This window comes from Sapajus apella, unplaced genomic scaffold, assembly GCF_009761245.1.
Source record: "Sapajus apella isolate SASKATOON/1434 unplaced genomic scaffold, GSC_monkey_1.0 scaffold7, whole genome shotgun sequence".
In the NCBI taxonomy this organism is placed as follows: Eukaryota; Metazoa; Chordata; class Mammalia; order Primates; family Cebidae; genus Sapajus; species Sapajus apella.
The window spans coordinates 47,826,350-47,853,206 of record NW_022436947.1 but is presented as its reverse complement, the minus strand read 5'-3'; the positions used below and the strand labels follow the sequence as shown (position 1 = coordinate 47,853,206).

Sequence of the window (26,857 nt, the reverse complement as noted above, 5' to 3'; positions counted from 1 at the left end):
TCCATCCCCAATTTATATGTCTTCTGGTAAAATTACTACATATGACATATCCCTTGGTGAATTCTATTTCTTTGCTTGATTGACTGCTTTTTAGGTAGTTTTCTATCATTTTAATTTCTATTTTTAATAATTTCTATTCATTAATTTAAAAATCTAGAAGTTAAGATGGTTTTAAATGGTTTATAATGGTTGGGAAACTGGTTATATATCCTTCCTGCCATACATTCTTTGTACAAATATTAACTGAATTAAACATAAAATATCTTAGATATCCTTCAGTTCATCGACTTGGATAAATTTCTATTAACATTCTAGAAGACCAAAAGATAGCAGAGACATTAACCAAATCATATAGGTCAAATAGCAAGGCATCTTGACGATCAAACACTTACAGACATGGGTGATCTGGACTGGAATCTGCAATGCTGCCATGGGACTGGCAGAGATGGCTGTATTATCTTCCAAGCGGGCTACTCTTATCTGAACATGCTGCACACTGGAATTGGTATTACTGTTTGGAACTCCAGATCCTGATTTATTCTCCAAAAGCGTTGGGTTGTTTTTTTGGTTCTCATGTAACTGTTTAAGACCTTTTATTAAGACTGAAGGGAGATGGGTAGACAAAAAGAACATTGATTCTCCGACAGACCACCATCTAAGCAGCATGGGAGGTGGGGGGAGGTAAGGAGGGAAAGTATTTGGAATAAATAATTGCATACTGAATGTGAGAGCTTATAAAAATAAGATACTTTAAAAAACATATCCTGAGATTCTTATGAACATTATCCATCATAACCAATTTTAATATTGTTATTTTTGCCATCTAAGATTAATAATGTTTTTAAAAAGGTAGATATTGCAAAGAACATGGAAACAGGACATTTTTTATTCCTAGGGTGTCTTGATAGAATTATTATTTGGGAAGAACACTGGCAATGTTAAAGAGCATATTTTTATTTTTTAAATGAATGGTGTAGTACGTTTTTCCTCCCAGGGCTCAAGGGCCCTTGACTGTGCGTCTAGAGGTAGCAACTGATCTTTTCCAAACAGTAATATGTTGTTCTTGCACACGGAGGCCAATTCTAGACTTTGCTCTATTCATAATATATGCCTATCCTCTACAACTGGATTTATTTTTGTTTTTTTTGAGACAAGGTCTTGCTCTGTTGCTTAGGCTGGAGTACAGTGGCATGTTCATAGCTCACTGCAGTCTCGAACCTCTGGACTTAAGCCATCCTTCTGCCTCAGGCTCTTGCTCCCAAGTAGCTGGGACTATAAGCATGTGCCACCATGCCTGTAATTGGTTTGTATTTTTTTGTAGTAACAGGGTCTTGCTATGATGCCAAGGCTGGTCTCAAATTCCTAGCCTCAAATGATCCTCCTGCCTCAGCCTCCCAAAGTACTGGGATTACAGGTATGAGCCACTATACTGGCCTGTAACTTGGTATTTAATTTTAAAAAATCACATTTTCATCAAGCCAAAGTTCCTCAGTGTTCAGTTTTCCTTTCGAACAATGAAAGAGTGTTATAACAAGGGGAATACATTTAATAACTTAAAGACACTATACAACTCAGTACCTAAATGCAAAACAGGCAACAAAAAGTATGCTATGCTTCACTTTAAGCAAACCCAATTTAAGATCTCTACATTTATATAATATAGAAAATCAGCCTTTGTTCTACAACATTGCCACACAATTTCTCTAAATAACACACCCAGTTAAGATATTTGAAATTATACTACTCATAAAAGTTGACTTAAACTTAGGTTTTCCGAAGTATATCTTTGTACAAAATAAAAATAGTCATCAATCACTCAAGGATGGGGATACGTTCTGAGAAATGCGAGTCGTTAGGTGATTTTGTCATGGGATCATCAGAGTATAGTTACACAATTCTAGATGGTACAAGCTGACAACACACCTAGGCTAGAGGATATAGTCTGTTGCTCCTAGGCTACAAACCAAATACTGTAGGCAACTAATACAATGGCAAATATTTGTGTATCTAAACATAGAAAAAAACAGGGTAAAAATACAGTATTTTAATCTTGTGAGACCAATACTATGACATCTGTTGTTGACTGAAAGGTTGTAAGTGGTCAGCTATGATGGCTCATATAAGTAATCCCAGCACATTAAGAGGCTGAGCTGGGAGGATCACTTGAACCCAGGAGTTGGAGACCAGCCTGGGTAACAGCACAACCTCATCTCTACCAAAAAAAAAAAAAAAAATTAGCTGGGCATGGTGGTGTGTGCCTGTAGTCGTAACTATTCAGGAGACTGAGGTGGGAAGATCACTTGAGTCCACGGGTTTAAGGTTACAATGAGCTATGATCACATCACTGCATGTCAGCCTGGACAACATAGCTAGACCCTGTCTTTAAACACATAAAAATTAAACCGTTATGTGGCATGACTGTATATGCAGATTTTACTTCCTCCTCATAGTTGACAGAGAAGAACAAGGAGGAGTGTAAGTGTGTACATTTTCATTTTAGGAGCTTTAGGAATTACAAACCACATTAATTCTTCTCTGGGGAAGAAAACAATTAGAGAAACAGGGCAGAAGTATAAGTAGAAATCTGCTATGATATCTCTTCAGCTGAGGCAAAGAACTTCTAACCTCTCACTACTAAAGAGTAAATATAGTAAGAAAAGGGAGGAGCTTAAAAAGCAAGTAATACATTACCAGGGAACGAAACATCCTTATGGTTTGCAATTTGCCTTTTGATAGTCCACCATTTACTTCGTAGCCATTGTGGTGAACGGACACTACTCCATCCTTCAGCTAACAGATCCCAGTTAATGTCATTTTCATCAGCTACATCAAGTTCTGCTATCCTACAGGTTACAAAATAAGCATCTGTTATACGTTAATTTTTCTGTGAGAACCCCTCCTCTGACTACAGGTGATGGCACTGGCAAGTAAAGGGAACGCCAGGTTATGCCAATGAGATGCTATTGTTAAGTTCCAGGAGTGCAGATCTACTTTCAGAGCTAACATCTAAGAAATACCAGCAGCAACATCCTTTTGTTAAAGGTACAACCAGTAGGCTAAACCGTAAATGGTTAGAACCAGACGAGGCACTGTGAAGGAAATGGAGTATGTTAAAGGTTAATAAGAATAGATTTAGTTGTATAGTGTTCCTGCAATGTTTCATAGTATGGCATTTAATTAAGTCATTTATTTCCTGCATCTGAGTGTTTCTATTGTTAAACAAAAATATTTAGAAATGAGCTATTTAAAAAAGATGACGAGTTGGGAAAAAAAACTATATTAAATACAAAATACAAAACAAGATGACACAAAAACAGTAGGTGCAATTGAAAAATAACAATAGTACAACGAAATTTGAGGTTTAAAAAAATCTGTTTTCTGGCTTTGTCGTGATGATTTGATTTTCAGTAGGGAGTAGCCACGGTGACAGTCTCTATTACCTCAGGGTCTTAAATAATTTCTTGCTAGTATTTTTGCCCATTTTAGTTAATGAGTCTTAATGGTTAAACCAACTACTTTAAAAAATAAGCTGGGATTATGATATCTTAAAGCTATTTTTGAATTTATATGAAATGGATGTGTTTGACTTGGTCGACTTTGAAGGTGTGGAGGTAACTACAGACTAGGCCCCCCTTCTTGGCAATCTTAGCATAGTAGCCAGGGATTGAAGGGCATGGAGACTGAACAGCCCTCTTATCCTAAACGTGGTCCCCCTGGGCTAGTACTGAGGCACATTGGTGGGACAGTGGAAAAGCTGCACTGCCGCTGCCTGTGCCATACCTGTTCTGTGGATATAGAGAGGACTTCAGTCTCCACGCCTTCAATCTGGTACTTTGCACGAGCACTAAATCCACTAAAAAAGGAACAAACACAAAACAAAACATAAAAAGAGCTCAATATGAAATACTTAGGATCTTAAACAGTGCTCTATGCTAAGGATAGTTTTTAGACTCTAGGCATCTAGGGAAACCAAAAGGGGAAAGTCTATCAAAACATCCACAGCAATTAAGTGGCTTTTGTCATTATAAGATTAAGGACACAAACCTGAGGATGAGATTGATTTCATCTTCCTTGGTCCATTCAGTACCCCCACTCTGTTTCCAATTCAGGTAATTGAGCCATTTAGAACGACACTGCTTTTCTGAGCGGGTACCCACTCGTTCAGCCACAGCTGCCCAAGACACACCCTGTGTGACTATGTCACCTGGCTCAGTGCTTGTTAATTCATGAACCACTTCTGCGAGTCTCTTTTCTTCTTCTTCTGTCCACTTCCCTGAAAGAAGGAAATTATCCAGACTACCACTGCTAACTTCTTTTACAAATCTGATTCAGCTCTTGTATTTACAAGGACTGATGGGAAGTATGCAGTAGTGCCAAGCGTTTGTTTCTGAATGACCCTCTCGTGGGAAACCATATATTTCCACTAAAACAGTTTCGTTTTACTAGCCCAGTAAGGGTCTCAGTAGGAAAGAAAATAATCCCAATGGAAAGTACTGACCAATTATGAAACTACAAAGAAGAATGTATTCTGAAGTTACACTAAGTTCTTTATCTAGAAATAGTGAAAAGGGAAGAGCTTCATTAGTGGCGAATAAACAAGAAATGGCATGCTGTTTTTCTTACTCTCACCTAAGATTCCCTGCTCTGCAAAAGTGGACCAAGTTCAAAAGGCCATTACTTATAGGGATGAATGATGAGGGACAAGGAAATAACACTAATGGGCCCAACCTATTTTAGTAAAAACTCGGTTTCTACCATCTTCATTTCCCACTATCCCAACTCCAGCTACTGTGATGAAATATTAGTAAAGTCTGATACAAGTATTTATACATATTTTTATTCCTTTGTTTCCTCAACCCATAAACCCTGTAATAGATAATCTCAAATGTTCTTCTTGGTCTTTTTCTTATGGAGCTAGAGCAGAAGAACAGAAAAAAGAATTTTTTTTTTTAAATCATCTTTACCTCTGTTTCCATTTTGTTATTACTAGCTAAAAACCTCTATAAAATTCCAAAAAGACTGTGTTCTTGCTTCGGGAATCCATTCATCTAGTAAATGCTTATTGAATTTTCATTATATGCTAAGCACAGTTCTGAATACTGTGGATGGATTCAAGACAAAGTCCTACTCTCCTATTCTAGCATGATGTGAAAGGATGGGAATACTTTGAGACTGTCCTGTTTCATGATGTGGCCTCATGGGAAGATGTCACAACATGAGAAGGAAGCAGGCAGATCAATCAATCCCTGAGGCTGGCAATCAGGGAATGGCACTGTGTCCTTCCAATTATGTTACCAAGAGGTTCTGTACTCACAGCATCTTACATGAACTCTGATATCCTATCCTAAATCTAAAGCGTACAGCCCTGCTTCTTTCATTAAACTAGCCATGTCACAGGATGACAAAGTTGGTGGTATTTATGTTCTCACTGCCTTGCAGGTAACAGTGATAGTGTAGTAGTTAGGCAGGAAACAGCTCTGATTTCATTTTAGTAGAGCAGGGGGTTAAGGACAAAAAAAGTATGCCTTAGAAACTAAAGCTAACCTTGAGAACTTTTTAATTGAAAAACTGGGCATAGATTGTGGATCTTTCAGAGAACATTATAGCTAAAAGGGCACTACAAGATCATCTAATCTCTTTGTTTTACAGAGGGAATCGAGGCTCAGAAAGGTTAAATGACAGTTAATGGCAGAGCCTAAATACTTTCGTTGGTTGCAAAGATTAAGTTTAACACTATCCTCAGGCCATTTGTGTGCATTAAGAGGCATTTGTAGTCTTGCCTGGGGACTGAAACACTAATCATAAATTTTTTCTCTGGAAAAACATACTTTGAGTTTAAAATAAGCAAAATACGTACAAATCTTTGGAACACAGCTTCTTCCTAATTTGGGATTTACCTGTGACTAAAGTTTTTCATAAACACTCACTGATTAGCTGTTGCTAATGTAAATTCAACAGTTAGATGGACCTAAATTAAAATTACTTGCTGCATATTTGTCTTCAAAATACTTTCTCACCTGGGAAAGTACTGAAATAGCTACAAAACTGAAACATGTTAGATCTGAATCATCTTGACACTAAGGTGATGTTGTGTCCCTGAAGACAATGTTAGGTTATACAAAAACAAAGTAAACGAAGGTTTGATATATCTAGTAAGCTCAAGTAAAAGGAAAACTAGAAGAAGTCTGAACTAAGGTGAATGATCTAAATTGCTCCCCCGGAACAAAAGAAAGGCAGTATCCTAAGGGGCAGGAGGCTTAAGTGGTGACAAGAAAACACTACCAGTAGCAGTCACAGTACCTGTGTTGCAAGTATCCTTCATCAGTCGGCACCGATCTTTGACAGAAGATGCACTTCTTCCTAGCGCCGCCCCTATTGTTGCCCAGTCATTGCCATGCTTTATCCGGAGCCTAAAACAAGAGTCTGCCAATCAGCATTTGGTTCAATTGTTTTCTCCCTTTTAATTTCATCATTTATTCTTCATTCTTCTTCTTCCCATTTGACTGGTTTGGAAGTTGTGGGCAGCAATACTTTGAGAGCCAAAGTTTGAAAGTGTGGCCTTTTTTTGGGGTCCACAGTTGTCTGTGGGTGAAAAAAAAACAGGCAGCAATTGCCTTTTTCCTGGGTCAGAGAAGAAATAAGTAACTTGGATATGTGTTCAAAAAAGACCAATTTCCCCTCAGGTTACTGACACAATCTCCTAGGCAAGCCCCAGACTTTCCCTTTTGAGCATATACCCAACAAATTCTTTAGACATCTAAAAAAGTTTCACAGGTCTTTATCATTATAAACAGAATCTGTCTTCAATTTTGTTCATGATCCATATAATTCATTAAACCATACTTTACGGCCTAACTCAATGAAGCAAAATTATATTTCCTGAGATTCAATAGACTTTGCAAGGTTGAGTCAGCCCAGATATTCACTGAAACATTTGCCAAGTCACCATTCTAAAGTAAGCCATGTAGCACAATGCTGGTTTTGATCCTGGTATATAAATTCCCCAAATTTAGTTTTCAGGCAACCAAAAATGGCCCCTTAATCTCTTCTGGAACCCCTATTAGTGGTCTGAGGAAGCATCTGGTGAATGGCAACAGGAGACTAGATTTACACATGATGAGAATGGTTATTTTGTGCAAGTATGGATTTGATGTGATCTTTTTAAGGTCAATCATGCTTAAAAGCAGAATTAAATTATACCAGTCTGCCAAAAACCTCTTAAAATTTTCAAAGTAAAACTTTTAAGGACGTAAGACACAAAAAACAACAATCAGAATTAATGAAAAACTTTAAAACTTACTCCTTGAGCTTCTCAATTTCTTCAGGTGTATATCTAGAAATTCAGAGAAATTTTTAAAAAATCAGTTAAAACAACGAATACTAAAAACCTTAATAAAAATCAGAATTTCATTTAGGGAGCTGAATGTTAAGTTACTTAGCATATGATAATAGTTTCAAAGTAACCCATTTTAAGTGGATTAATAAAAGTTGAGAATAGGCTGGGCGCAGTGGCCCATGCCTCTAATCCCAGCACTTTAGGAAGCCAAGGCAGGCGGATCACTTGAGACAAGGAGTTCGAGATCAGCCTGGCCAACAGGATGAAACCCCGTATCTATCAAAAATACATAAATCAGCTGGGAGTGGTGGCGGGTGTCTATAATCCCAGCTACTAGGGTGGCTGAAACAGCAGAATAGCTTGGAACTTGGGAGGCAGAGGTTGCAGTGAGCCAAATCATGCCACTACACTCCAGCCTGGGCAACAGCTTACTTGAGTTTAAAAAAAGAAAAAAGTTGAAAAATAAATGTTTCTATTTTTATTTTTTTTAAACAGTAAATATTTTTAGTTATAATAAAGACAGACTGTGTAATTTTCTCTAGGAAAAAAAAAAATCAACATTTAAAACATACATCTGTTCCCATGCTGCCTAATACTTCCTTTATTTAAATTTAGGTTTTGGCACTCTCAAGTCATAACCACTCCAAAAAAAAAACACAACAAAGACAAACAAAAACACTACGAGTGACATTATAAACTAAAGCTAAGAAGAATATCTACCAAAAATTCTCTGAAAGCACTAAAAAAATTAAAATTCTCTTCCTTTACCCAGGTATGGACATCTCACATACTCTTGCCCTTTAGTTCAGCAGGCAAGTACTCAATACAGCCAATGCAATGTTCTTTTTAAAAATGTCCATTTAATAATTATGAAAGGCTGATCACTGTTTAACCATCTGTAATGCATGGACGGTTTATGAATAGTTAACAAGTCCTTTATGCTCCATTTAAAAATTATTTCTCCTTTTCCATCATCATAAAAACATAATTTAATCCCCTTCAGCTTTCAAATGTACTTTCCATAGCAGGCTGCTGAAGAGCTAGAGAAAAAGCTCAGTAGTATCTGATAAGCCAAACTACTGCCACCTAAAATTTCCAAACAGAAATTTAAAATAATGTCAGTAACAATATATAATCATTGCATTGAAAAATCTTAATGGTGCCTTCCCATAAATACAGAAATCCATGCATTGTTTCCAGAAATGTCATTGTTTTCCATTCTGGTTTTATTTAAAACAAAGAAAAAAGGCCACTGACCTAGGAATGTTGTATTCTAAAAACAAATAGGAAAAATGTTACCAATAAATTTCAAGTTATTTTCAAACTTCTTAAATCTTTAACCAGTACTGTACTTTTTATGTTATTTTACTACAAAGCAGACTTTGACATATTTAGTCGGCCAAGTCTTAAATCTAACCGATATAAAGTGAATTACAATCTAATTTCTAAAAGAGGCTTTAATAATAAGGTTTTACCATATTCACAACATGGACCTGGGGGATAAAAATATTAACAATAATTCATGGCTGTCTTCAATTAATACCTTGACCATAATTCTACGTTTTAAAAAATGGACAGTTCCTCAAGTATCTCCCCTAATTACATGAAAACATGCAGCATTACAAGTTTTCATACTTTCCCACATGGTTTCTGTCATCATACATGCGAAGCACTCTTCTATAAACTGCAAACAAAGGCCGGTTCAGACCCCATGCTATAGTCCTGTAGAAATCTTTTCTTTCGTCTTTTGACATCTCAAAGATGATTTCTGTAGCATCTTTTATTCCGCGTGCCTAAATGGGTTACATTTCTTTGATTTAGGGATTTCTGAGAAAATGCATATAGATATACTATGCTTTTAAAATTTGTTCTCATGTTAAAGGTCATCAATGGCATTTAGAAAAAGAATATATCACTAATTCATTAATAAATCAAATATAAACTTTTAAGATGTTGCAAGAGATAAGTGACACTTAAATATTCCAAGAATAAACTATCAAATTCAATAAATTCAATTTCTGTCAACTCCTTTTGAAATTATAAAAAATTAAAAATAGATCTAAAGAAAGTATAAGGAAGAAAATCACAAGAGCAACATCAATGGAATCCAGAATCAAAGCATAGAAAGGATAAACAAATCTAGAAATTGATTCTTTGAAAATATCCATTAAGATTAATAAAATCTGAATGATTTTATTAATGATTAAAGTTCTGCCAAAATTAAAAGACACAAACAATACTAGAAATGGAAAAATGTGGCCTAAGTAGAGATGCTGCAGAGATTAGACCATTAACAAAATAATAATATGAACAATTTTATGGTAATAAATTTGAATTTTGGCAAAACGAATAAATTCCTAGAAGACCTCAACTTACCAAAAATGACTCTAGAAGAGACAGAAAATCAAATAGCTACAGACCATCAAGAAAATCTAATCGGTTATTAAATAATCTTCCCACAATAAAAACACTAGGCCCACATGATATGGATGACATTATAGGTACATACTACCAAATAGACACATAATCTTGTTCTTAAACTATTCAAAAGTTTGCAAAAAAAAAAAAAAAAAAAAAAAAAAAAAAAAAAAGTGGGTACATTTCTTTGCTTATTTTATCAGGCTAGGATAATATTAATAGTTAAATTAGAAAACAACAGTTTCAGAAAAGAATTTTCAGGTCAAACTCATTCATTAACATAGATTTCCTAATAATATTTTAGCACACTGAACCCAGCAATGTATAAAAACATTAATATGTCTAGGTAAAAAAGTTTATCCCAGGAATACAAGTTTGTGTTAATTTCAGGAAAATTATTAATGTAATTAATCACATCAGCAGATTTATGGAAAAAAAGTAAAATCTCAACAGATGTGGGAAAACCATTCATAAAATTCAATATTCATGTATGTATGATAAAGTCTTAGCAAATTAGAATTCGCTGATAATCAGATTTTAAAAAGCAAAAATGTAAAGATTGGAAAAAAAGAATCATTTGTAATAGATATATAGAAACCAAAAATCTATGAAGAAAAATTATGTGATTTAAAAAATAACTAATTTTAGCAAGGTTGCTAGATACAAAATCAATATGCAGTTATTTGCATTTCCATACAAAGTTTAAGTAGTATTTTTAAAACTTCCCACACAGCATCAAAATTTAGAGCATCAGAACTGAGGCAAGTTATCAATGTCCTTTATGAAGGAAAATATAAAACTTGACATTGAAAAGGAACTAAAATGAAGAGTTATACAATGTTCTTCAACAGAAAGATGACATACTATGAAGATATTAATTCCCCCCAAATTGATGTACAAATTCAACACCATCCAATAAAAACCCCGTCTCTACTAAAAATACAAAAAATTAGCTGGGCATGGTGGCGCATGCCTGTAATCCCAGCTACTCAGGAGGCTGAGGCAGGAGAATTGCCTGAACCCAGGAGGCGGAGGTTGCGGTGAGCCGAGATCGCGCCATTGCACTCCAGCCTGGGTAACAAGAGCGAAACTCCGCCTCAAAAAAAAAAAAAAAAACAAACAAACAAAAAAAAAAAACAAACTCCATTTGAGTGTTTCACTCTCTGCAAGCTGATTCTAAATTCATAACAGAAGAACAAAGGGCCAAGAACAGCCAAGACATTTATAGAGAGACTGGGCCCATCGGATACTGGGACTTCTCAAAACAGTGCTGTACTGGTACAGGTAATCAACAAACAGAACCTGAAAACCTAGAAACAAATTTGTGGCAGCTTGATTTAGGACAGAATAGACATTGTAAATTAGGAATTAGACGGACATCTATACAGAAAGAGACACAATTCAAATTATATCTCACACCTACAGCAATGAAATGCAGAATTATAAAACTTTTACAAAATAATGTGAGAATGTCTTCATGCCCTTGAGGCAGGGAAGGATTTCTTAAACAAGGAAGCATGCAGAACAAACAGACAAAAAAGATAATGCATTTGATATTGCAATTAACAATATTTTCACATCAAATGACACCTAAAGAGAAAGAAAAGACAGGCCACTAAATTGGGACAAGGTATCTGTAATACAAATGACCAGTAAACCATTAACACCCAGCATACATAAGAAAATCTAAGTTAAACAAACAAAACAGGTAACCCCGCAGAAAAACTGGTGAAAGACACAAACAGGAATTTCAAAGAAGAACACAAATAGCTAATAAGCATATAAAAATGTTATCAGATAAACACATTAAAACCATAATTACCACCCACTAAATTTGTACAAATGAATAGCAAAAAACTAAAAAAAAAAACCTATTGACCATTAACTGAAAAATGGGTAACTTGTACATTTGTACAATGAAATACATCTATTTCATTGATATTTATTTATATTTATATATATATTTATGATATTAAAATCATAATATTGAGCAAAAGAAGTTACAGAATATCCAGAGAATCAATCTCTTTATATAAATTTCTAAAACAGGTGAAATCAGTGTATGCATTTTATACACTTCTGAATGTATGAAACTTCACAGCAAAAAAATTCTAAATTTTAGAATGTTTTCTAAAATTATTTCACTTATGCAGTTCCAGTTTTGCAAATGATTAAACTTAAATATTTACTGAGCTACTACATGCAAGGAACACTGTGCTGCAGGATGACCATATAGTGAGACAAAAGATTCTATTACCTCCACACTCCTTGCCCTTTTTCTTGTGGAAGTCACTCTCATTTATCTTTTTAACCCAAATATGAAACTTATGACATCAAACTAATTGGAATTCTCTGAAGTTTAAAACTGGCTCTACAGAATTCTTAAAAGAGCACCACATAATAAAAGCTATGATCAAAAATAAAAATTGAACAAATTATCTTTTTCCAAGATAATCTTTTGGACATTTCCTATTTCTGCCCATCTAATCATCACTCTCCCAGTCACCTAAAATAAAAACTCTTAAGTTGCTCCAACCCTTTTTTCCCTCTTTCCCAACATTTAGTCACCAGGCATCCTTACAGACTACTTGGTTATCTGCCCTTTCCCTATCAATTCTCAGTTGGTGTACTTCAGTCCTCTAAAAGCTCTCCTACTCACTTCTGCTCATTAATCACTAAATTGGAAGTGTCCTTGGAGATTATCTACTTCGATCCCCTATATAAGAAACCAGCTTAATTCCCGAAGTTCACTGTTCCTTGGCACTGGTTACTGCTTTATCTAAACTAATAGCATTTTCCAGGTATAACTAAACCATATGTGACTAGTGGACAACTTAAACACACTTCTGGATTCATTTTCAAAGGCCATTGTATTTGTTTCTCTTAAAACAACAAACATGGTGGAAAGATCTCATTTATTAGTGAATAATTAAAGTTTTAAAATTCTGCATTTCACAAAGGTTAGCTTGGGAAGGTTGCAGTTAAAATTAAAACTTCAAAATGTGAACCTTCTAGGCAGCACTGTATTTCCACATTAGTGTAGCATGGAAAATAGTAAGCAATCGATTAATCAAATGACAGGAGAAGGTATACCATCCTTCCCTAAATGTGTTAATGGTCTACACTTCAGACATAACACTATTTGATTCTAACTCCATTACAGAGATGATCAGCAAGTCCCTGGAAAGATTTCCTTGAGAATACTGATCTACCCCACCAATTTCTTACTCAACTAAACTACTAGCTTTTCTTAAACCCTTTAATACCTTCTCATTTCCTATAGGATAAAGTTCTAATTCTTCGGCATGGACTTCAAAGCCTAGTTTTCCAGAGGCTACTTATCTCAGTTCAAGGTAAAGGGTTTAATGTGTGTTGGTTTGGATCTTTGATTTCTTGCCACTTCAACATGCATTCATGTGGTTCACTCCGGTTCTACTCTAGCCCAAGTTCCACTCTTTTAAGACAGCTCAAATCCTTGCTCTTCCAAAATTTTCGTAACTGCTCTAAAAACTCTTTTTGTAAACTTGTACAGAACTCACATGTACCACTCACATGATACAAAGCTTTGTATCATTCTTCACCTGTTTCCAGCCTGCCCAAATGGATCACTGACTTCAAAGGCAAACACTGTGTGTTAAAGCAATCCATGCCTTAATACAATCCAATACTTAAAAACTACCGTGTTCAAAGGATGTTAATGAAGTGTACTAAGTGAACAAGAAATAAACCTGAATAAGAAAATTAACTAAATTTTAATTTTTTTAGAAGAGAAGGGCTGGTATGACATGAAAAATTCATTCAAAGATGCATACTTTAGCCAGTCATGGTGGCTTATGGCTATAATCCCAACACTTTGGGAGGCCGAGATGGGTGGGTCACCTCAGGTCAGGAGTTTGAGACCAGCCTGGTCAACATGGTGAAATCCCCGTCTCTACTAAAAATGCAAAAATTAGCTGGGCATGGTGGTGTATGCCTGTAATCCCAGCTGCTCGGGAGGCTGACGCAGGAGAATAGCTGGAACCCGAAAAACAGAGTTGTACTGAGCCAAGATTGTGCCACTGTACTCCAGCCTGGGAAACAGAGCAAGACTCCATCTCAAAAGCAAAAACAAAACAAAAAAAACCAAAGATGCATACCTTAAGCTTTAAACAACATGAATTAAACTCTATAGGCTTCTTGAAAAGATAAAGCTTTAAAATGTTGAGAGGCTATTAGGATTTTATCTAAACTTAAGGGTGGTAACTAAAGAAGCAAAGCTATTTTAAAGTGAGAATTCAAAATATTATTATATTATAATAACATGTTTTAGAATTATTGGGCTATGTTACCCAATCATCCATTACAAAATAAGCAAGAAGCTCCTAGTAAGTACATACAATATGCTGTGTCAATTTCTGCAATTGGCAATAAACAAATTATTGAAACATAAAAATTTGTTGTGAGATACCTTCAGATAGCGTTCAATATTGCTCATCAAAATATCAATTTCTTCTTTGGACCACATCCCCTGCTTCCATTTATGTCCTTTAAAAGAAAACAAGCAATGTTATAAAAAATGTTACTCCTTGAAAGAAAACAATAAATTTCCTTTGTGATTAAATTATATTTAGGGATAAAATGTAGCTAATTTCATTTCTAATTCCTCTGAAATCTAAAAGGTCTCTAGGTAAACTTGCTTTTGTAACCTCTGGTTTTTAGGCTAGAATACATTTATTTGACCCTACTAAAAAAAAGACAATGGTAATTATAGATTTTAAAACTATTATCTCTCGCCCTTTCGGCAGTACAAAACTGCTAAAAAGAGATGTATAAAAATAAGAAAGGCCAAATCATGCTCAAAACTTTTTGAAAAACTTCTCCAATGAAAATTTTATGGGCTGAAGAACATATACGAAAGACTGTAGGGCAAGGTAAATATTGAATACCAAGTGAATACTGTATTCTTAATGAGCATTTACTACACAGTGCTTGAAAATGATTTACGTTTTTCTGCTTCCTTTTTGTCCTTCAGAGTGGCATAGATACAATGCTCACTTTTTTGGTAGCAGCTTTCCCAGCTATGCTTGAGCATAGCCAGCACTATGAACACTATGTTACCTTGAGCCTCTAAGCCACTTATCAGACCAAAGTTGGTAGACTCTTGAAAAGGCTTGACTTCCTACTCCCATAAGCAATAACTGTATTGTCTTAGATGACACCACTATACGTTTGTTCAAAAATTAACAAGACAAAATTTATTTCCAATCAGAAGGAGAAAAATAATTACTGAAAAACAGATGGTGGTTTCATAACCTTAATTCAAAGTCATTTGGGGTCAAATTTATTTCAGTTAGAAAAGCTCAACTACTTTAATTGCTAAATTCCAATGACAAAGGTCCAATTCAGAATCTTTTTGACTATAAGCCCTCTCTATCTCCATTTTTTTCCACTGGGCACTAAAATTCACAGTATATCTTACCTTTATTAGTCAGAGAATCCTTATCTTCTTTAGTTGTAAACCATGCTTGGCTAACTGCTGAAACTTCCTCATTACCCAGAGGAGATATTTCATCTAGTTGCTCATTCTGCAAAATCTTGAAAAGGTAAAAGTTAAAAAAAAAAAAAAAAAAAAAAAAGGGGGAGCAGATTGATTTAATGCCCAACCTGATTCATCTTGATAATTCTAGGCATTATAAAATTTTAATATAGTAATATGGAATTCACTTGGTTTAGATATAGTAAAAATATATTCAATTTACAAAAAAAATTGCTTGCTGTTTTTATTATAGCAGTATGAAAACAAAATTATATGCATTAACATAATACGACCTTCATTTAAGCAAGTAAATGTACCATGTATAAAATGGGCCAAGAGTCTATTAAGTATTTAAATCAACATAGAATATTCAGGAAAATTTAAATATTTACATATATAAATAAGCTCAATAATATACAGCTATCTGTTCTAGACAGGAAAATGTAACTGCTAGGGTTGGGTGTTATGATTTGTTAACACCCTCAGAGATATGCTTGCTGCCTAAATCACCAATGATGTAATCTTTTGCTTAACTTAAAAGATTAACAGGCTAAATCATAAGTCATTATTGCAAAATCATGGTCTGCGTATTGTTTTCTGACAACTTTGTTTTCACCAACCTCTAGAGCCTAATTAACCTATCTTCCTCTCAAAGAACTGCATGGTATTACTTATTCTTAAAGCAGCTAAGTTTTCTGTGCAACTACCACCAGCTACATTTTCAGTTACAAAATCTGCTGGTCGGTGGGGAGATGCCTTCAACAGAATTGACCCTGGCCTGAAAGGCCTGAAGAGAACTATAAAGTATATGAGGAAGACCTGGCAAAAACAGTGCTACCATATCAGGTAATAGCCTATCATGGGCAGAATAAGGGAAAAGTCACATGTTTAGTGACCACTCAACCCAATTCAGTCTCTAGGCTAAAAAAACTAGCAATGTCACTGGCTGAAGGTAAATCCCAAGAAGGATTGGACTAATACTACTTGAATAAGCAGAAACTGAACTTCTAATATGAAGAGAAATTGAAACCCATCTCTCTTGGAAAGAGATAAGCTATCAGGGGACAACCATGGTGCAATTAGGAGAAAAGCCACATCTCTTTATATCTGGAGGTAATACATATAGTGTGTTATGAAAGTGTTTTTGAAACCATGGGCAAAAAGCTGGAAATCACTGGAACAAGTGTGAAAAGTTTTATATCCCTCTATGTGTCATATGTTTTGTTATTTTTTTTTAATCAAGAGAGACCTTTGTTACAATTTTATAAGATTTGTTGGGGTTTCCCCATGTTTGGGCACCACTGTCGGGAGTCTGTCCTGTAGACCCTGACTCAGCGACGGATGAATAAAGTACACTTGACACACAGATATTATGCTTCACCAGTTCGGCTGAGGGTCCACAGCCTCTTTACAGATACTTTGCTGCCAGTCTTCCTCAGCCAATGAGACTTGCATTTATTTAGCAAAGTTTAATTGACAAAGCCCAAGTCAACACCACTATAATGAAGACTAAAGCACAGGTGATGATGCTTAAAGCAAACACCATTAGACGGTAATTTCCTTGGTCAACCTTCTCCTGAGAGGACCATCTGGCTCAAAGGTTAGTTTTAAGACCACACAAGTAAACAAGTTATTTAGGTAAACTCCACATACTTTAGCTATTTGCTTTACTTATTAACTAAATGTAAAGGGGATTTAGGCTGCCTCCAGCTGAAACTTCAACTGTAACTATGAAAAAACTTTTAGGCTTTCTAAAAGGGTTCAAGACTATATTCTGTAACTTTTTCTACTGTTTTTCCTTTAATATTTTTTCCACCACCTTGAGTGAATTCCTACAAGATTTGATCCTGGAGTTATACATCAGTAAACAGTATAACAGAGAGCTATCAAAAGACCTTGATACATACTCACTTTTAAGAACTATAATGTAGAAAATTCTCTTAAATGATCATCTCTTAAATTAACCAGTTGGATATAAGAATCAAATCACCATTCCTCAAAGTATGTCTATATAGCAGAGCCCATTCCGTGAACCTTAGGAATAAGTCTGTCATGCTAATTAACCACTATTTTGGGGTAAACACTTAATGACTTATGGCTCAAATTTTCCCTCTCAAGAGTTACAGTGATCATGTAAGTCATGTAGTGTCTTTAGACATGGCTATTTAAACATTTAAATAGCCATCAAATGAGCAAATAATTATTTAGCAGAAGTATTCAACACTGTCAATAACAAATGAGTTCAGTGAGTACAGCAGGAGACTTAAGTACCTTGAAGGGTATTTATATACCTACCTATACTTTGTATATAAATATTAATAAGCTTTACAGTATTCCTATATTTTACTTTATGCATCTATTAAGTTTACTCAGCTTTATGTAGTATGCTGTTGCTTTTAAAATGAAGCTTTTACGAGTTGGTTGCAGGATTTCATGTCTATAATATATATAAGGCTTATAAATCTAAAATATTCAGCTGACTGAAGACCTCTTGCAACCACAAAGTACTATATATAGGGACTTACAATAGTTTCTAATTATTTTTCAAGCTAGTCTCATTAGTGGAATGAGACACAGTACATTAACTGCCAAACTACGCCAAATAGCTGCAACTGGTTTACAGCAAAGATATAGTCAGAAACAGACTATTTCTGAACTTTTAAACCATGCTGACTTTCAATTCACATCTTGTCCATTTTGTGTCTAAAGTTAATCTTATTAAACAAATATTAGAAATTATGAAAAGTTTTTTGTTCACTAAAATGGTGATAACAAACCAAGAGGCTAAATATTAAATTATAACTCATTAACTCTTTGGCAGTAATCAAAACAAAACAACTTTATAATTTGTTTTGTAATAAGGGCCAAAGCTGGGCACAGTGGCATGTTCCTGTAGTCCTTGCTACTTGGGAGGCTGAGGTTTCTTATCATTTTATCACCTAAGCAATGTGTAAAGGATCATCCTCCCGAGGCCAGTTAAAAGATTTACTATACCTGGATCTGCGTCACAGTCCCCTCAGTAACCTCATCATCTGCCACCTCTGTGGTCGCGGTCATGGTCACCTCAAAGCTCTGATCATTTTCTGAAACTTCAAGAAAAGGAACAGTTCATCTCCAAAATAATAATGGCAAATTCTGATTATTCTAAAAATATCCATGGGAAAAAAACACAATCACCTAATTTCCTAACACGCTCCTTGTTAATACATCTTCACATGTATATGTTCATTTGCTTAATGATTCTTAATGTGCACCTAATTCATAGTAGGTATTGCTCTAGGGGCTGGGGAAACAAAAATCCTTTCTTCTTGGAGCCTATATTCTAGTGGGGAAAGACACAAAATGGACAAGATAATATGTTGGATGGTGATAAGCAGTGAGAAAAAATAGAACAGGAAAGAGAATGTGTTGGGATGAAGAACAGTATTTGAAATTTTATATAGGAGCTAGGAAAAGTGAGAACAAAGTGAGGTTGGAAGCTAGTTTTGCAGGTGTCTTAAGGACGACCTTTTCAAGGAGAGCCAAAGTGCAAAGGCTCTGAGATGGGGCATGCTTGGAGTGTTCATGGGAATAGCAAGGAAGCCAGTGTAGCTAAAACAGACTAAATAAGAACATGCAGGAGATTGTACAGGGCCTTCTAAGCCAAAAGGTTTTGGCTTTAACTCTTAGGTGGGAAACGACTGGAAGATTTTGAATAAAGTAATCTTATATTGTAACAGGCTCACTCTGGCTGCTATAAGAAAAACAGTTTGAAGGGCAGCAAGAGTTGGAGTGAGATCAGTTAAGAGGCAAATGCAATCAAGATCTATCAGTGGCTTGGACTAGGGTGAAGGCAACTGAGAGTTCAAATTGTGAATGTATTTTGGATGGCAGAGCCAATATGATTTGTAGACAAACGAGATAGAAGAGACTGAAGACTCAAGGATAACATTACATTTTTTTTTTTTTTTAAATCAAAACTACTGGAATACACTTGCTACTAATTAGTTGAAGATTGTAAAAGAAGCAAATTTAAGGATTTAGGAAGTTATAGAATCTCTACTTTAAACACATTAGTTTGAGACAACTACCATATATTTAGAAAGTGAGAAGTCTGGTCTGGAATAAATCCGGCAGTTAACACCAGATAGTATTTAAAATCTCAAGTTGAGATCACCTAAAAAGTGAGTAAAGAAAACAAGGAAGCAGTCTAAGGACTTTGTCCTGGGGTGCTCCACATTTAGAGGTTCTGGTGACATGGAAAAGTCAGCATTAGAGACTAAGAAGAAATGGACAGAAAAATAGAAAACTAGAGAATGTTTCCTAAAAGTCAAGTGAAAATGTTTCAGGGAGGAGGAATAATAAATACTGTCAAAAGTTTCTGACAGATCAAGAAAGGCAAAGACTAAAAAAGTGGCCACTGAATTTGGCAACAAGAAGGTCTTTGGAGAGCTGAGAAAAACAGTTTAGTTAAGGGGTGAAAGCTTGATTGGATTAAGTTTAAGGAAAAATGGGGGAAAGGAAATGAAGGCAAATATAGGTAATTTTCAAGGTATTCTGCTCTAAACACAAGGAGAAAAATTGAATAAGGACCAAAGGTGAGCTAAAGGGACTTTTTATTTATTTATTTTAGACGGGATCTTGTTCTGTTGCCCAGGCTGGAATGCTATGACATGCTCACAGCTCACTGCAGCCTCAACTTCCCAGGCTCCAGAGATTCTCCCACCTTAGCCTCCCTAGTAGCTGAGAATACAGGTGTGCACCACTGTATCAGCTAATTTGTATTTATCATAGAGACAGAATTTTGCCATGTTGCCCAGGCTGGTTTCAAACTCCTGGGCTCAAGCAAAGTGCCTGCCTTGGCCTTGCAAAGTGCTGGGATTGACCAGGGACTTTTTATTTTAAAGAAAAAATAACAGTACGTTTGCAATACCAATAAGAATGATTTAGTACACGAAAAACTGGTGATACAGAAGAGACAAAATAATAATTGGAACAATGTCCTTGAGTAGGTAAAGGGGATGAAACCTAGTAAATGGAAGGCTAAGTCTAAGATAGGATAACAAATATATGGACATAGATGCAGGTGGGTATATATTTGTGGTAGTGGGAATTGGTAGAAATTATTTTCTGGTTACTTCAATTTTCTTAGTGAAGAGGAAGCAGGGTTACTAGCTCAAAGTAAAAAGGTGGAAGAGGTATTCAAAAGTTTCAGGAGCTATGAAATAGTCATCTCAGAGTGGAAAAAAAAAACACTAGAAAACTGGTGTTACTGGTGGGCACCATTAGGAGCCCACTTCAGGTTAGTGATCAGGAATTAAAGTGAGAATAGTCAGCCTGCTTGTGCCATTTTTCTCTAATCCTTTTCAATTAGGTGCACTAGTACAGACATAAATAGGCAAAGATAGATTTGGACAGTTATGATTTCACCAAACAGTGAAGTAAGAGAAAAACAAAGGACTTGGTGAATGCAAGACAGTGATTATAGTGATTATAAAGATTAACCATAAAAGTGAAACAGGGTAAAATGAAAAGAAAGGATACAAACAGAGAAGGAACAATAAAAAAGTAATAGGATCAGCAGGTCCCAGTGAGGCAAAAGACTTCAGGAGTTCAAGAGTACTACAAGAAGTGAGCTGGAAAGATAGAAGTAGTGGTAGGAAAATAGCAAGTCTGAAATAGATCACAAATGAACTCCAGAAATAGGTAAGAGTGGTAAAGGAAGTAATAAATAGAGAACAAAAGGAATAAGGGAGTAAGGTACTGAAAGAATCATCTAGATGAATACTGTAATCACCATATAGTAATAACTACAAATAGGGATTGAGATAAATGTAGTGGCAGATGACTACAAAAATAAGTGGTTAGTGAGTTAGAATGATTAATATGAGTTAGGCTGATGCTGTGAGGATTTTTACGATCCACACAGATAAACTGTATCAGTCTTATTGCTAAATATTATGCTCCAGTGTCTTCCATATGTGATGATGCTATGATCCCTCATAAAGCAGCTCATGTGCTTTCATGTCAACATATCTCTATTATCTGAAGCTAAGTGAACAGTGACCTGAAGGATTTGGTTACACCATAAAATAAAACAAAATATCAAGTATACTTTGAACATACAATCATGAACAAGGTATCTCACTTTAACCAAATGAATTGGTTAAAGTCAATTTATATCAAAATAGCCACTCAAAAATTCTACTTTAGAAAATACTTAGGATGACAGCTGTTTAGAAAGGCCAGTTAAGTTTTAGAATTGAATTACAACATAATAATAGTCAAATTAGGAAAGATTTAAGAAAACATAGGAAAGATTTAAGAAAACATAGGAATCATCATTAGGAAGAAAGAATATTTAATTATAAATACGTTATGCTTGGTTATGCCACAACTGGAAGCAATATTAACACTGTTTTTCAGTATAGTCTAATAGTAAACTAAAAGTTTCTTTTCTGTTCAATTGAGCAAGCAAATTAACTCTAAATTCAGAGTACATATCTACTTGTTAAGATACAATTTTCCATGCTCAAAACCTAGTCTTCCTTTTTCAAAAGATGAAGATGTGATTTTGCCTGATGCTGAGTGTAAAATCAAAGTTCTCAGATATGGCAAAACCCTCCTTTGTGCTAAGAGTGCCACCAACAGCCATGTGCTCCGTGCCCACTGCCATGGATTAAGGCATCTACTCTGGAATCTTCCTGAACACTCCATACTCTTTGCTAAGCAAATCAGAAATACAATCTAATGTTGCAGTTGGTATGCTGTCTTGTGCCAACAGTATTACACTTGAGATATTATACCTCCTATAGAATCCAGTCTACTTTAAATAATCTTGGAATAGAAACACATTAAAAACTTTCTTGGCAAGAATAAACTAATTAGGGTTCTATCTAACTTTCATGTTATCATATAGCATACTGAAGAGGCAATATGGCACTGGGGTTAGGAGTATGTACTACAGGAACCAGAATGCCTAGAATGGCTGTTAGTCAAGTTATTATAATTTTCTGTGTCTCAGGTTCCTGACTTATAAAATATAAATAATGTTAGTATCTCTTATAAAGCATGCTTTCTCTACGAGGACAAATACGGTTCTTGGGATGGGGAGAAATGCATGTGACAACAAATTTTACTATCTTTATAAACAAAAGCGAGGACATACAGACAGTACATTAGGAAATACAGGATATTTTTGAGGATATATTGTACTTTTCATGAAGAAAGAGTACAATCAGGGAAAAAAAAATGTCTAAAAAGGCTCCTTGTGGGGCAATTGAAAAAAAAGGTCGGGAAGATTAAAGTAGGCAATATATGTAAAAGCATTTAACGATATGTCTGGCACATTGTATTTATTGTTAGTTAAAAAGAGGTGTTTTCACTAAATGAAGAAAAAAGCAATGAGTCCAAGTCTATCTAGAAATGCCAATTGGATGTTTTACAAGCTAAATTTAGATGTCAAAAGGGAATTCTGTGTTCTTAATACATAGTGACTTACGTGGAAGTGCAACAACTGATATGCAAGGAGTAGAATCATCAATACTCTGATCATCCTCAGAGGACAAACAAAGTCTTTTATGTGGAGGTTCAATACTATCTTCTGAGTCTATTTCATCCGCTTCTAATGGAAGAAAACAAACAAAAATCTCAAAAAATTCAAACCAATAAGGCAAAACAAAATCTCTAATAATGACTCTATAACAATTTTCTTATCCATTAAAACAATCTTCTTACCCATTTGCTATTTAACTAAACCTAGTTGTGCAAACAGGATTCAAAAGGACCCTGCCTTTCTATGCCTATTGGAGTATTCAACTTCTGAAGGTTTCCTGTTAAGAGGTGTCCTAAACTTAAAAGAGAAGGGAAGCCCAGGAAAAACTGCTGTCTCTCGGCAGTAGAAGCAATATGTGCAGTGGCATGGAGGTATGAAAAGCTTAAGGTACGTTCGGAAAATGTGATCTGCTGGTACACAGGTATATGAAATACGGCAGGTGGTGAGACTATGAGGAAAGCAGAAATGACTGGAGACCTATGGGCCAAATTAAAGAACCTGTACTATATTCTAAAAACCTTGGGAAACTTTATGCTATTAAATGTATCATGAATAATTTCATCAGCAGCTTGAAAGATGAATTATAGGTAGGAGAATGGTTAAAAGGCTATTAGAGCTACCTGGATGAAAAGGAGAATTTAAACTAACAAAGGAGGGCTTGAAACAGAGAGGATGCAATAGATTTTAAAAACGTAATACTATCAACAAGTCTTCAAATGAAATTATGCAGGCAATGAGAGAAATGATTTATTCCCAACCACATTCATGATCTGCATACTAAGTAATGAAATTCACAGAGAAAGGAAAAGAGAGAACTAGGTTTAGGAAGTAAATACAAGTAAGGATTGTTTGGGACATACGAAACTTAAGGCGCCTATGAGAAGCACAGATAAATCTGTATAAAGACAGAGTCTGAGTCATCTTTATAGGTAGGTGCTAGTTAAAATCATAAGTTTGAATTAAATAACCTATGAACTATGAGTAGAGTGAAAAGATAACCAAGGTTGAGTAAAGATGAACGTAAAAGCACAATAAAGAAATGGCATAAACAAACAGCAAGTAGAGGAGTAACAACAAAGTTATCAGCTGGAAGGCTACTGAATCTTAATTCATTGCAGATCATCATATTAAGTCATATTCAGTGTACAATTCTTTAACATAGGTCCTAACAACAGAATCTATTTGCATTGAGGACTAATTCTACATTTTCTAATGTATTAAATATACTGCTGGCACCAATTAGTATTAAAAAAAGAGGTATATATTATAGTTATTTCCTCATTATCTCTGGGGGCTCAACAGATCTTATTTACAATATAGCAACAAGATTGACAAAGGCTAACACTTATGTTCAACTGAAAGAGATAATCTCGTTTTCTGCTGTGTAGCCTATACTCATTTGGGCAATTGGGGTCAAAAGTGACACGGAATTCAGAAATTTTGCAAAGAGTCAGAATTATGTATCAGCAAGTTCTCCTACCATTCTGAGGGCAGTGAAGAATGAGGTTCCCTTCTGTGTCCTGAGTCAAAGTCACAGAGTTCACAGTTTCTACTGTTACTGTGTCAGAATCCTCTTCCACTGTGCTCATACTCAAATCTGTACAAGAACAGACTCCAGGTTAGGATTTCAAAAATTATTCACAGATGTGAATATGAAGTATTCCCCTTTATATCCCCTGAAATACCACACATATTTATTTGGGTATCTGCCTATAGTGTTCTTCATGTAAAATTGCAATGAGAGTTCAGATTTCAAAAACTGCCTTTCATAAATTTATATCCATTATTTAGAATAAGGTAATCTGCAAGAATCTGATGGCTCTGATAAATTTTGAAAACCTACAACATTTATAATACTTTAAGAAAGATTTTTGCATCATCCAACAAAAGACTGTCATATCGACAAAACTCTCATCACTTTTTGATTGTGTCTTTATGGATAGCTCTGCAGGTGCTTAACTTGGATTCATCAAAAATTTTATCTTGATTTAATAATTATTTTTCCAAAACATTTTTACAGGTATTTAGGCTCTATTATCTAAAAAACAGGAACACTAAATAATTCTTGCTGTGTTCTTAATATGGAATAAGTGCACATATCCATCATTGACCAAATTGCAATTTTAAGAGATGAGTTAGGCCTTCTTTTGAAACAAGTACTTTCATTGTTCAAAGTATCCTTACCTGCTATTTTACACAAATATTATTTTCCTCTTCTTCAGACAGACAGAATAATTAGTCTCAGAATGTAATACCTCATGGCTGGTGGGCGGGCAGGCGGAGGTATGAAACTGTAATCAATGGCCTGGTTGAAGTCTTCAGAAACACCTCATAAGGTTTAAGGACGTTCTTGCCTCAATACTCACTTTTGGTTTTATCCACGTTTTACCAACTAAATAACGCAGAGGACATAAACCCTGATATAATTTATCAATGTTTATTAAGCTTTTCTTTTAGAGAAGGGGTCTTGCACTGTTGCCCAGGCTGGAGTGCAGAACCTATTCAGAGGCACTACTGTAAGTGCACTAGAGCCTTTAACTCCTGAGCTCAAGCGATATTCTTGTCTTAGCCACCCAAGGAGCTGGGTACAGGTGTGTGCCAACATGCCGGGCTCTCTCTGGCTCCTATACACAAGATATTAGTCCATTCATATATTTACCATTGAAGTGAATGTATTTTCCTTGGCACAAAAAATATATTAATCTAAATATATTAACAATTACATGGGGAAGATCCAATAATTCATTAAAATTTTACTATACAAATTACTATTTGAAAAGGACATTATTCATTTTACGATGGTAATTACGCCATTCACAAAATAAAGGTAAATGGAAATCATCATCTAGTTTTGACAAATTTGCAAATCATGTGAGGTCTTTGCAACAAAAACAGACTTACCTAGACAATAGATGGATCAGCTACAGCCCTTCCCACAGAATCAAGTTGTCTTCCCTTAGCCAGCAGCATCACTTTCATGTTATCCAGATTGTTTCTCCCCCATGTTCCTATCTCTGCAACACTCTGAAAAAGTAACAGCATTACACACAATAAGGCTTAGTAAGAAAAAATGAGTAGGATAGCAGTATGCTGATGACAGTCTAGCCTCAAGCCTCTGTGTTATCTCAACTAGAAGAGCAAGACAAAACTAGAATTCTTTTTTAAGTAGGACTTTGGGAAATTAGCCTCTAAAAGTGTTTCTCAATGAAGAAAGGACAGAAACGATGAATAAATATTAACGGGTAGTTTCTTAACCCACGTGGCTCTCATCAGGCAAACATTCTCTAGAAAACAAAACAAAACAAAACAAACAGGTTCAGCTATGCTAGTGGTTCTACGAACTACAGACCCTGCTACCATTATGTAACATGATGTGTATTATCAACCAATATACTATGATAAATATTACTAGTAACTATAGTTTTTCTTTATAATTATTAATCTGTTTTATCTTAAAGCTTTAAAAGTTATAAAATACCCTATTCATTCAGAAAACACTTTTAAGATGACAGGTGAACAACCCTATCTAGTAATCTGTGGGGGGAAAAAAAAAAAAACCTTAAACCATTAGGACAGAAAAAGCAAATTACAAGTAAGCTCTTGAAAGCAATGTGAAACTTTATGAAATATGAAATGGTTTTCAAAAGTTTCTTTCAATAAGTTCCTCATCTTTATCCTCAAAGGCCAACCAAAGAGAGAAAAAAAAACGGTATTTGAGGTTCAAGGGGATGTTTCAGCAAAACTAGGGATTACAATTTTAATTTTTGCAGCATTCTAATTAGATCCTCTTTGCATTTTCAGTGGAAAAGGTACAGATCCTGCTGGATAAACTTCATAATCTATTAGATTTCATGTTTCATGTCATCATTTCTGAATCCATTAATTTTTAAAAGGCTGGCTTGTTAGTAATACCTGCTGCAAAAGATGGGGAAAAGAAATGTAAAAACGTTAAAAAAAAAAAAAAAAAAAAAAAAGGATAAACTTCATAGTGCAAGAATCTAATACCAGCACTCTTGGGGACGCCGAGGGGGGGGGAACGCGAGGTCAAAGGATG

At 35.2% G+C, this 26,857-nt stretch overlaps 1 protein-coding gene and 1 long non-coding RNA gene across 10 annotated transcripts in view; both read right to left on the bottom strand.

Annotated features, from left to right (window-relative positions):
- The window catches only part of DMTF1 (cyclin D binding myb like transcription factor 1), a 44,845-nt gene that overhangs the window by 7,531 nt on the left and 10,457 nt on the right, over window positions 1–26,857 (bottom strand). For 7 of the 9 annotated variants that reach the window (XM_032276485.1, XM_032276486.1, XM_032276488.1 and 4 more), the window contains 12 exons: window positions 25,705–25,827; window positions 24,284–24,400; window positions 22,750–22,872; window positions 18,264–18,358; window positions 15,213–15,327; window positions 14,202–14,278; window positions 8,972–9,129; window positions 7,301–7,333; window positions 6,301–6,410; window positions 4,045–4,273; window positions 2,692–2,843; window positions 393–602 (listed from right to left, as the gene is read on the bottom strand). In XM_032276485.1, the coding sequence (XP_032132376.1) occupies window positions 393–602; window positions 2,692–2,843; window positions 4,045–4,273; window positions 6,301–6,410; window positions 7,301–7,333; window positions 8,972–9,129; window positions 14,202–14,278; window positions 15,213–15,327; window positions 18,264–18,358; window positions 22,750–22,872; window positions 24,284–24,392 (1,411 nt within the window). In that variant the 5' untranslated portion in view covers window positions 24,393–24,400; window positions 25,705–25,827. The remainder of the gene's footprint in view (window positions 1–392; window positions 603–2,691; window positions 2,844–4,044; window positions 4,274–6,300; window positions 6,411–7,300; window positions 7,334–8,971; window positions 9,130–14,201; window positions 14,279–15,212; window positions 15,328–18,263; window positions 18,359–22,749; window positions 22,873–24,283; window positions 24,401–25,704; window positions 25,828–26,857) is intronic. The other 2 variants (XM_032276490.1, XM_032276489.1) reach the window with 1 other exon arrangement.
- On the bottom strand, window positions 9,193–11,054 carry LOC116550434. Its single transcript, XR_004268404.1, has 2 exons — window positions 10,897–11,054; window positions 9,193–10,682 (listed from the first exon to the last, which is right to left on the bottom strand). It is a non-coding gene; the product is annotated as an uncharacterized LOC116550434 (long non-coding RNA).